The 12,236-nt window shown below is 31.9% G+C and overlaps 1 protein-coding gene across 3 annotated transcripts in view; it reads left to right on the top strand.

The window, feature by feature from the left end:
• The window catches only part of LOC108917963 (glucose dehydrogenase [FAD, quinone]-like), a 19,262-nt gene extending 7,437 nt beyond the window's left edge, over positions 1–11,825 (top strand). The window contains exons 2-7 of one of the 3 annotated variants that reach the window (XM_018724790.1): positions 778–1,048; positions 3,683–3,927; positions 3,977–4,420; positions 6,435–6,793; positions 11,276–11,488; positions 11,547–11,825. In XM_018724790.1, coding sequence (XP_018580306.1) covers positions 778–1,048; positions 3,683–3,927; positions 3,977–4,420; positions 6,435–6,793; positions 11,276–11,488; positions 11,547–11,567 — 1,553 coding nt within the window. In that variant the 3' untranslated portion in view covers positions 11,568–11,825. Of the gene's footprint in view, positions 1–777; positions 1,049–3,682; positions 3,928–3,976; positions 4,421–6,434; positions 6,794–11,275 lie in introns of all 3 variants that reach the window. The other 2 variants (XM_018724789.1, XM_018724791.1) reach the window with 2 other exon arrangements.
• Positions 11,826–12,236: the final 411 nt, after the last annotated feature.

The following is a 12,236-nucleotide window of genomic DNA, read 5'->3' on the forward strand; positions in this document are numbered from 1 at the left end:
AGGCTTATTTAATACCTACCTTTTTTGTATAAACTTTTTTTCGCTATGAATAATAGCTTTTTTACGTGAGTCAAAAAACCACTTTTCCATAACTTTGACCACTGTTAAAACAAAGTTTCCCAACTAGCCTCGAGTTGATTTTTTGATATTTTATTTATAACAGGTTTCCGAACAATATTCCGCAGAGAAACTTCTAATAGTATTTTTTTCCCGAAACAGGCTCTTTCATGTCTATAATGACTGGGCTATTATTAGAAATAGATCTATCAAACTTTACATTGTGAACACGAAAAAGTACTGTAATCAAATATGTAAAAATGTAATGTGTCCTATTTAAGGAAAACACAGGCTGTAAAATGTATTCAAAATACATCATTTAATTGTTTTTCAAAGCAGCAAAGATAGGTATAATATTATGATCGTGAATAATCCTGTACCTACATAAAGATGTGCTCTTAGTTTTAAAAAATATATACCGGGTGTTTAATAGGAACCCCCATTTTTTATTACAGATTTGAATTCTGCGGCTAACAGTACGTAGAATTTGTCTGAAACATTATTTTCGATTCATGATAGATGGCGCTGTAATCGACAAAATTCAATTTTTTTTTTAATTATTAAATTATTAGCTAGAATAGTATAAAAATTTTTTTTAATAATTCGTGAATTTTTTGCTTCAGTGCTTTTTAAGTAAATGATGTGTAATGACTTCTAATGACTTCTATATAGAGAACGCAACTTGATGTCTATTTAAAAGATGACACACGATTTTTATAGGTTCTGGAGGAAGTGTGGTGGCAAACAGATTAACAGAGAATCCAAAATGGACAGTCCTGCTATTAGAAGCTGGAAGAGATGAAAGTTTTATAACAGACATACCACTTTTGGCTGCTTTTCAGTCTACCACAGGTTACAACTGGGGTTATAAAAGTGAAAAACTGAAAACAGCCTGTTTGGGACTCATCGACGGAAGGTGCAACATAGCTAGAGGAAAAGCACTAGGCGGAACTTCAGTAACAAATTTTTTACTGTACACCCGTGGAAGCAGGTGAGGTTTTTTATTTAAAAGATTATTCAGAAATAATATGTACCTACATTTTATTTGTTCTCATTATTAAAAATATGTTAAAATTTGAAATAAATTTGTCCAACCTGCCGCACATTTTCGTCGTGGTCTACCCCTTCTATTTCTAGGACATTATTTTTTAACTGTAAATTTTGGTATTGGAAAGCGTATAATTGTAACTGTTCAGGTTTTTTTTTATGAAAGAAGATTTTCGAAGGGTTCTTAATTGTGATCGTACCGCTTCCTAAATAGTTTTCAGTTACCTACTTCTAATATCATATTTATCCAGATATAAAGATTTAAATTCACTATATGTTAATATCTGTGGAATAACACGTCCTAGATACTAGTTCGAATACTAAAGTAACAGTAGTTCTACTTTTCTTAATTTAGTAACAGATCTATACTGTTCCAATAGTCCAATTAAATGAGCGTTTAAATCGCAATTTGGTCAACTTGCCTGAATTTTTGATATAAGTTAGTTTAGGGTATATAATAACAATAAGTGACAGTAATTTTTGTTTCAACCCCCTGCCAGGGGTGGAAAAAGATAAAATAAACTTTACTTTCAACCCCCTGGCCGGGGGTTGAAAGTAAAATGACTGTCACTTATTGTTATTATATACCTCAAACTAACTTATATAAAAAATTCAGGCAAGTTGACCAAAATTGCGATTTAAAGGCCTATTTAATTGGACTAAAAGACTAGACCTATGTTTCTGTATGTATTTTGACGCGGTGGATCCTAATCCTGGACCAGAATTGCAGTCATTTTCAGTCGGTTCCTACAATTAATTATATCTAATGCTGATCCCTCCCAAAGAGATATTTTCCATATTTTCTGTATCTGAGGGCGGTTTTTCGTATATTAAAAAAAATGGAGGGTAATGGAGCAATTATCGCTCCGGATTCAGATTCAGTACGTCTAAATACATGAGGAAGTCTGTGGAACATACCACTTTTTTTGCGCCTGTGTTATTGAAAGTAACACGTATAGATCTTTCTAGCTCTAGCGTCAATTATTGTCCTATTTATTTTCTGAATTGACAATTTATTCCAACAACATACAGTCTTCTGTAGTAGTAATTAAGGCTGACGACGTTAATAATGACTGTTAACAATGATGCACTACATCTAGTTCAAAGAAGGAATGCATTCGGCGGTAGATTGGTCTGACTTTGCTATTCAGTCTAAGGGCAGGGGTAAGATGAATTTAATAGAATTGTTGTCACATGTCTGTAACCCTTTGTTTTATCTTTACACTGTCTTCTCTTATTTTTAATTGCTATTTAAATCAAAACTTCCAAAACCGATCACATTATGCGGTGTCATTTTTGATCTGAAACTAATTTTGTCATCACATACTTAAACCATAGCATTATAGCTCTCAAGACTTGAGAATATTGGCACATATATACAACAGTACATTTTAGCATCAGCTCCTATGATGTTGAGCTCGCAGTGTTGTTTTCATTATTTAGGGACCTATAGACAAGGCGAAAACCTCGCATTTGTGGGAGAAATTTTCCGATTCGATTTTTTTGCATATTCAGATTCGTGAGATGTTCCTTAACATGAATCGAGATGATGCCGGTCGGAAATCTGGTGCCCATTTGTTTAAACACACTTTTTTTAAACAAATTGTAAAAATAGGTTTTTTCACTCCGGAAAAGATTTTTTGGCACATTATAAACAAAAAAGTTCCTATGCATTATGCCTCTAAAATTTATAGTTTTAAAGTTATAAACAATTTAATTTGCTAAAAATGCGAAAATGACGATTTTCAACGGCCGATTTCTGGGTTAAAAATTGTTATCTTTAATGTTGCCAGGTACCTAAATTAAAGTTTAAACATCCCCCTACAAGATGATGAAGAGTTTTTGGGACTCGCATTATTCTAAAGCCTTGTTTTTAATTGTTAATAAAGCGCTATGAGCCGCGCGCGCGTCTCTCTCATACGCGGATTTGCTATTTCTAGCTTAATTTTGCAGTTTTTGAAGGTGCAGAAATACTTGTTAAAATAATTTTAATGTTATCTTATTGTCAGTGATACAAATTTACTGCTACAAACTGTTTGTCTACTATGCATTTTCATGGCTGTACCGTGCTATTGTAAATATCTAAGACATTCAGAAGGATCATACTCAGTGAAAACCAACATATACAATAAATGTCCGATAATTTTTATTTTGATAAATCACTGAACTGCAACATTAAAACTAATTGACAACAAATTTAGCATACATTTAATACTAAACAGTGTCTAATATCATAATAAACTGCTTCGTGATTTCTTATATAAAAAGACCAGTTTTTTAACGAGATGAAGAAATTGAAAAAACAGTTTTGTATAATGATACCAGAAATTAAAGTGATCCGAATATCCTTTATGTGTTTCTTAATTAGCATAATGTATTAGGATAAAATTAACCAATCTCTCAAATCATTTCAAAATGAAGACATCCTGTATATGTTGGATATTGTTTAAGAAAAACTTTTTGTGAAAAGTGAAAAATAAGTTATCTGTCATTTCAACTGCATCCGTGGACAAGATATGATTATAATATGGCGGTAACAATGACAATGACAATAATAAATAAAACAATAAAATTTTAGGTTAGATTTCGACATGTGGTCACGCATGGGTAATGAAGGATGGAGTTATGACGAAGTTTTGCCCTATTTCATTAAATCAGAGAACTGCACTAGCTGTGGAGAAATAGACAAACCTTTTCATGGAACGGATGGCTACTTAAATATTGAACACCCAGGATATGAAAGCCCAACCGTTAAACTGTTTCTAAAGACTGGTCTAGACCTGGGTTATAAAAATAACGATCCAAATGGAAAAATTGGTTTGGGTAAGATTATTATTTGATGTTTCAGGGAAAATGTATTGATTTTTGATAGGTTTTTCTAGGGTGCAGGCAACGATGAAGAATGGTGCTAGGTGTAGTGCAGCTAAAGCATTCTTGAAACCTATTAGATATAGACGCAACTTACACATATTAACTCAATCAAGAGTTACTAAACTTCTTATTAATCCACAAACGAAGCAAACGTATGGAGTAGAATTTCTAAGAAACAGAAAAAAATATTCCATTAGAGTAAAAAAAGAAGTTATACTAAGCGCTGGTTCTGTGAATAGCCCACAGATTTTAATGCTGTCAGGAGTTGGACCTCGAGATGTTTTGGGAAAAGCTAAAATTAAAATTATACAAGATCTTAAGGTCGGATATAATTTGCAAGATCACATGGCAATGTCCACTCTTACGTTTTTGGTCAACGAAAGTGTAACAGTGTCTGACCGACAAATGCAAAATCCTGTTCACATTTACAACTATCTCGTAAGAGGTAAAATAAATAAAATATGGATCAATGCCAACTACATTGAGAATTTTTTAAATGAAGATACTGACTGCTAAATTTTAAAATTATATATATAATTATATGTCGTAACTTATACAGTGGTCGACAAAAAAAAAATCCAACCTATAGGAAAAGCTTTCAACTACTAAAATTTTAAAAATGTTGGCAATAATTTTTGCATAATCGATAGCTCATGTGACAGCTGGTTTGGCAGGAAAGCTGAAAAATGTAGTATGAATTACGAAAATTTAAGAAAAAAAATAGAAATTAAAAGTTAAAGAAATTGTCCTTATTGTCAAATCCTGCTTTAAGAAAAATATTTTTGTTATTTTTACTTGTAAGATAATTTAATATAATAATAACCTTTATTATAATTCTAAACAATACATTGCATATTGTATAAGATTAGTCCAAGTAAATAAACATAAACCAACACAAATATAGAAAATATCACAAGTATCACAATATCACAATAAATAAAAACAAACAATACAATTGATTAAAATAAATATTCCTTAGTCTCATAAAAGTATTTATCTTTAAGTTATTTTTTTTAAGACGGAAACAATTTTATATCTGTAAAATATTAAATATCCAAGTCCTAATAGGTGAACTACATGTAACCTTCATTAAAAGGTACAAAAAGGTACAACCAATTTATCATTATGTCTTATTTAAATATATACAAAGTGCATAAATGGAAAGAGTTGGCAAAGTTAAAAGCTTGTATGCCTTAAAAATATGTTTACAGCTCATGGGCATCTGCAGAAAAATTTCTCAGGCGGGGCAGATCGAAATTGTGGATATGTATTTAAAAGAAGCTTAAAACATATTTCTCACAAAATTTTAGGCAGGCAATACCTATTTCCTCTCACGTTAATGGAAATGCAATTTGTTAGTTTATACTACTATTAATTAATCCAATTTTATTTTCAAATTTATTTTCACGTGAAATCAACTTCAAAATTTTAAATAGAACATCTAGTTTATTATTACATATTCAAAAGCCTTGTTACAATACAAATTATGATGGAAATTAAAATGCATTTCCCCATCATACGTCTGAAAATACGAATAATAGGTACATGATTTTTATTCAACTGATAATATCTCTGATATTGTCCAAGAAAACCCCTAATCTCATAAATACAAAACTGGAAAGAAAATTTGATAATAAAAAACATCTACCATTCTACACTAAGTTTCATTTCTATTTTCCAAGCATTTTCCAGACACTGCCTGTCTAAAACTTCTTGGAAAACCCTTTATAAACAGAGAAAGATACGAAAAGAGTTATTACTAAAATAAAGTGTATTAAACAAGATAACAAAACTAAATTCACATTGTTTTAAAGCACAAAAACTAAGTAAATTTAACAATAATCACAACATTACGTCTAAACTTAAACATTTTGTAAATAAATAATTATTAATAAAAAAAATAATGCTGGATTCACGAGTAATGTTTATTAAATTGAAACATTATTCGAAAACCATTGTTGTCGGATAGAAATTTGTTCAACACTCTGTTGTCAGATGCAAAAGGCGCATACTTCAAATATCGTACAAATAACTTTTTTTAAACTAAGATATTATGAAATTTAATTTGGAAAAGTTCCATATTTATTAATGAAGCTATTTTAAAGGAAAAAATATTTAGACTGAATGTTGCTAATTAAAAAAATTTCACATAAAATTTCATTGCAGTGTGCCGAAAATCCGAAAATTTAATTCTGAATAACTTTGTTCGGTATCTGGTCAAGAAAATCATTTAGCGATTTCATACAACAAAATTAATTTTGCAGTTTTTGAAGGTGCAGAAATACCTACTCGTTAAAATAATTTTAATGTTATGTCATTGTCAGTGATACAAAACTGCTACAAACTGTTTGGGAAATTATGTATGATAAAGTATTTACATATTTATCATTTCAGATAATATAATACACTCTTGTCATTTATATTACTTTTGCAAGAAGTACATATTTGTATCATTACAGGCAAAGGTCCGTACACTATTCCTGGTGGAGCAGAGGCTTTAGCTTTCATAAAGACCAAATACTCAACGAGCAGCGACGACTATCCAGATATCGAGTTAGTGCTAGGAGCAGGTGCTCTTACGGGAGACACTTTTGGCAGCTTTCGGGGTTTACTAGGAATTCCAGACTCACTCTATCAGAGGGTTTACGAACCTTTAAGTAACAGATCGGCATTCGGCATTGCCACCGTCTTGTTGAGGCCGAAGAGCAAGGGTAGAGTTCTAATAAAGGATTCAAATCCATTACACTGGCCTATTATAAGGCCGAATTATTTTGAAGAAGAAGAAGATATAGCGACAATGGTCGAAGGAATTAAGACGGTAAATATTTACATAAGTATATGCAGCATGCAGTATTTTTTTCACAGTGACACTAGTGGCAATGATTAATACAAAAATTCCTAACGACAGTAAACATGTCGGCGATGAGCATGCATATCTGATGTAAAATGTAATTGCTTTTAATTTTAAAAATCATTGTGTAAAAAAGTAGGTACAGAAATACTATCAAATATTATTATGAAAATGTATGGATAGAAATTTAATGTAGGTTCCTTGTTATGACTTTGCTTAAATAACTTTTTCAACCATAAAAATTGAATGCCCAAAATAATTTGGAAACTTAATACTTTAAAATTTAAGTGGTGCTTCCTGAACGAAAATTTACACTTTTTGAAAAGAAAATAAATAAAGTTTTCTAAAATTCGATTAAGAAAGGGGGAGGGCCAATTAGGCCGGTTTTTGGCCCCTTAATTTTTGACCAAAAAAAGAAATAATTTTTTTATTATTTATATCCAATAACTATTCGATTCCATCCAAACGGGACCCCCCCCCCCTCCTAGTCAGGATTAAGGCCAATTAGCAGTCAGATTGAGAAAAAGTGCATTAAATCAAAGGATCTCGGAGTTTAGGTTTTTTGAGTCGCTGAGTCCAAATCGGATGTTAGTTTGTCTGTATCAGGCCATTTTAAGGTTGTTTCAAAGTCATTTCAAGGTCAAATTGAAAAAAAGCCGTGCAATCAAGTCCGACCGCATGTTATACAGGATTTTGGGATAACCGAGTTCGAATCCGAGGTCAGTTTGTCTGTATCAGGTTATTTGAAGGTCGTCTCAAGGTCATTTCAAGGTCAAATTGAGAAAAGCCAGACAATTAAGTCTAACTATCTGTTATACACGTATTTGGAGTTATTGAGTTCAAATCTGAGGTGAGTTTGTCTGTGTCAGGTCATTTAAAGCCCATTTTAAGGTCACTTGAAAGTTAATGTATGGAATAAACCCTGGAGTCAATTACCGTTCTTATAGTCGCTTAGTCCTCGTCCGAGGACCATTTATATGTACTAATAATGGTTCAAGGTTATTTCAAGGTTGATTTGAGAAAAAGGACTTATGATAGGGTCAGTGAGAAACGATTTCAGACATCTCTGTTTTCGACCAAAGCTAAAATTGTTGATACTAAAAACAGGTTTTTAGAATCATTCGAGTTTAAACAGAGATACGCAAGGTTTACGCAATTTCATCTGAAGAAGCAAATGAGCAGATCTTTTATCACGAAAACTATTTATTTGACCTGTACAAAGGATTTCTCATGAGTTCCACATCAGTTATCTCTTGACCTAAAACTTGATACATATAAACGGACTCGGAGACTTCAAAAACGGTAATCGATTTCTTGTTTTTTTCTTGGTTTGACCTTGAAATAACACTCAAATAACTTAATGCAGACAAACTGATCTCGGATTTGAACTCTGCAACTCCAAATACATGTATAACAGGCAGTTAGACTTAATTGCTCGGTTTTTTTTCAATTTGACCTGTAAATGACCTTGAGATGACCTTTAAATTAGCGGATACATTCAAACTAACATCGGATTCTATCCCAGCGACCCCAAAAACCTGTATAACTGGTGGTGGGACTTGACTGGTCGGCTTTTTCTCAATTTGACCTTGTAATGACCTTGAAACAACCTTAAAATGGCCTGATACAGACAAACCAACCTCCAATTTGAACTCAGCGACCCAAAAAACCTAACCTCCGAGATCATTTGATTTAATGCATTTTTTTTATCTGACCTCTTTTTGACCTTGATCCTGATTAGGAAGGAGGGGGAAGGTCCCGTTTGGGGTGGAATCGATTAGTTACTGGATATAAATAATAAAAACAAAAAATTTTCTTGTTTTTGGACAAAAATGAAGGGGCGAAAACCGGCCTAATTAACCCCCCCCCCCTTTAGCTTAATTTTTTTGAAGTACCTTGTTGACTAATAAATATAACCAGTGCTCTTTGAAATTAAAAATACTGAACTTAACGAAGTTCAAATCAGGCTTTCTAAATTAAATTTACCGATCTTCACAATATAAATATTTAAACATACTGTCGTTTTTTCTGTTAAACTAACAGTAAACAGTAGAGCTGTAGTAGTAGTAGAAATTTCTTGAGTTATACGTCAATTTTCATCAAAGAAACAAACGCAAACAAAATATTAAGAATATAAAGCTAACGTGATGTATATGTTGCATACTCGCAAGGGGCTAACTTTGTAATGCTACAAATACATGGAGACACTTGTGTGTATGCTTGGCATTGGGCGAGTATTGTCGTCGACGACGTTTTATTTAACGACACACTCACGTATGTGTGGAAATGTTTACTAAATCAGCGAGAGCAATGTCGCAGACACGAACACTTGGTCTAGACTCTAGACCTAGACCATTTTCGATATCGTGGCTTATAAAATCAATGATCTAGACACACTGTCGCGGTAATGGTCTAACTATTATAGTAACATCTCTTTTCATGTAAACAGTAGGTATTTGATACTTGATTGTAAATTTTAAGCTAGCGTAAAACATATTGGGGCATTCAATAGTTGTTTATTGCATAGTTAATAAAAATCCGATTATGCAACGCAATACTGCACTTCAGTCAGTTTTCTGAACTCGTGAAAAAACAACATAGTTAATTCAAATGCTAGAAGGCAATCTGGACTTATGGGGCGGCATATAAAAAAATTACAGAGCAGAGACAAACAGACAAGCAGTTATCACAAGCATGGCAGACCATTTTCCTGTTTAGTCTGCAAAGAGAACAGATTTGGATAATAATGTGAAAATACGGAATTATAGTATTGCGAATCATGACATTGCAGCATTTTAAGCAACAGAAAATACACTTCGAACTAACTCTGCCTTATAATCCATTCTTTGTCCCAACGTGGTGACGGCTTTATTACATCTGTATTTTCTGCTTCTAACATATTTTTTTTAAATGCAGCTGCCAATAATTGACGTTTTGTCGAGGCATACATACATGGAAGATATGGGCAGTCTGAATAGTGAAAAGACTATCTATAGTCCAAGCATTATAGAGAAATGCTTACAGAAATTATTACCTGGACAAAAAAAATATGACCGTATAGAAAATTAAATTTTAAATTGAGTTTATTATTCTTTAAACTCGATCCAAAATGGCGAACATGCTTAAAAAAATCGCAAAGTTGCAAAAAACGGTTTTTCTAAAATAACTATAAAAATATAACACCTATTGAAAAATTTTAAATGAGAAAGTTGTAGGTTTTAAAAAGTTCTATCGACTGATTATTTGTAAGTATCGATTGCTTTGCTAATTTTCGAGATATATCGAAAAAACCGTTAAAAATCTTCTCTTTTCTCTTCTTCTATAACTCGTCTACATTTACGTTCCCATATTTGCTATTTACTGCAAGCATAGCCCGCGGCAAGTCAAAAAATATCAGATATATCGATTTTTTGAAAAAAAGGCGCTCTCGAAAATTGGCTAGATCTTCTCAGCGGATAGCCCTACAGTAACTATTTTCGGTTTATTTTTTTCGTAGAGTTATATTATCATGCTGTTAAAAAATGTTTACGATTTTATTAATTTTAAGGATCAAAAAATGACTGAAAAAGTTGCACTTTTTTGGGTGTTTTTTTCAAATAACTATTTCAATTTTTATTTTATGAAAATGACTTTAAGAAAGAAACATTTTTTCACGAATTTAAAAAAAATTTTTTTTCTACGACCTTCTGGAGACGAGATAATTTTTTTATTTAAAAAAAATTTTGAGGACGCAATTAACATTTTACAGCGATGCATTTGATGGAGGTTAATATTGAATACTTATATTTAAAAAAAATAGTAGGACATTTTTTTTAAATTCGTGAAAAAATGTCAGCAGTTCCTTTCTTTAAAAGTCATTTTCATAAAATAAAAATTGAAATAGTTATTTGAAAAAATCATACCCAAAAAAAGTGCAACTTTTTCAAAGTCATTTTTTGATCCTTAAAATTAATAAAATCGTAAACATTTTTTAACAGCATGGTAATATGACTCTTTACGAAGAAAATAAACCGAAAATCGTTACTGTAGGGCTATCCGCTGAGAAGATCTAGCCAATTTTCGAGAGCGCCTTTTTTTCGCCTTGGATCGAGTTTAAAGAATAAGAAACTCAATTTAAAATTTAATTTTCTATACGGTCATATTTTTTTGTCCAGGTAATAATTTCTGCAAATTTAACATTAATCCGTGACAGAATGCTTGGACTACTAATGTGGAGACCCTTCTCTATTTGTCAAATATCATACGTACATGTAAACAAGAGAAATTCTGTAGAGCAGTCTAAGATCTCGAACTGTTCTACCTTGTAACAAAAATTTACTTGCACGCATGTGTAAACACAGTGTTACTTTACGTAAAATATAATATCCTGAATTAATGATAAAGATATTGTTAACATCAAACATTGTGCAAAGTACAATAATATATTAATTTAACTTTATTATTTCGCAGGCGATTTCAATAGCAGCATCCAAACATTTCCAAAAATATAATACCACTCTAAACACAATTCCCTTTCCGGGTTGCGAGAACATAGTATTTGGCACTGATGAGTACTGGGCGTGTGCTATTCGTCATGTCGCCACCACTCTGGGACATCAAGTGGGAACATGTAAAATGGGACCTGTTACTGATCCTGAAGCTGTAGTTGATCCTCAATTAAGGGTATACGGAATTAAAGGTTTAAGGGTTGTTGATGGATCTATAATGCCAAATATTGTAGCTGGTCATACGAATGCTGTGATATTCATGATCGGGGAAAAAGCATCCGATCTTATAAAAGTTACCTGGGGTAGCAGTTAATGCCAATAGTAAATATAAATACCTAATTCCTGTACATATACTTTAATTTTGTAAATATACTTAGTAGCTAAAACTTTAAGCCATATTCTTTTTTTCATATTTTTTAAGAAGCAAACACAATGATGTATTATCTGTGTATTACAGGAGGAAGTACTCGATCTATTATTCCAGTGATGATATTTCTGTAACTAATTTTTTTGGTGGAAACATGTTTTAACTTAAATAGTAGGTATTTGAAAAAAATATGTATAATATTTCATAAAACGAACAACTCAGAGGAAGGAAAGACTCTATTATAGATAATGGTACCATTTAATAGTTGGTTCTATATAATGACGATATATTTCAAGAAGTTCAAGTGTAAATCTTTATCTGAAGAGTTAGTATTAGAGACAGGCATTGATGTGGATTGCTACATCTAAAGAAATTTATCTCATTGAGCAGACTATGCTATGAAGAATTCTGTTGAAAAGTTCTGACCTCTTACTCATGTTAGTAAGTTGGAAAATTGGTCTAAAAGCTTTTTCTAATAGAGTAGGTAAACATTTTTATGTAGCTTACGCGCTGTAACTTTGGTCGACTGCAAGTTGGTTTAACATCATTATATCAA

The sequence above is a fragment of the Anoplophora glabripennis genome, unplaced genomic scaffold, assembly GCF_000390285.2.
Source record: "Anoplophora glabripennis isolate ALB-LARVAE unplaced genomic scaffold, Agla_2.0 scaffold60, whole genome shotgun sequence".
Lineage (NCBI taxonomy): Eukaryota > Metazoa > Arthropoda > Insecta > Coleoptera > Cerambycidae > Anoplophora > Anoplophora glabripennis.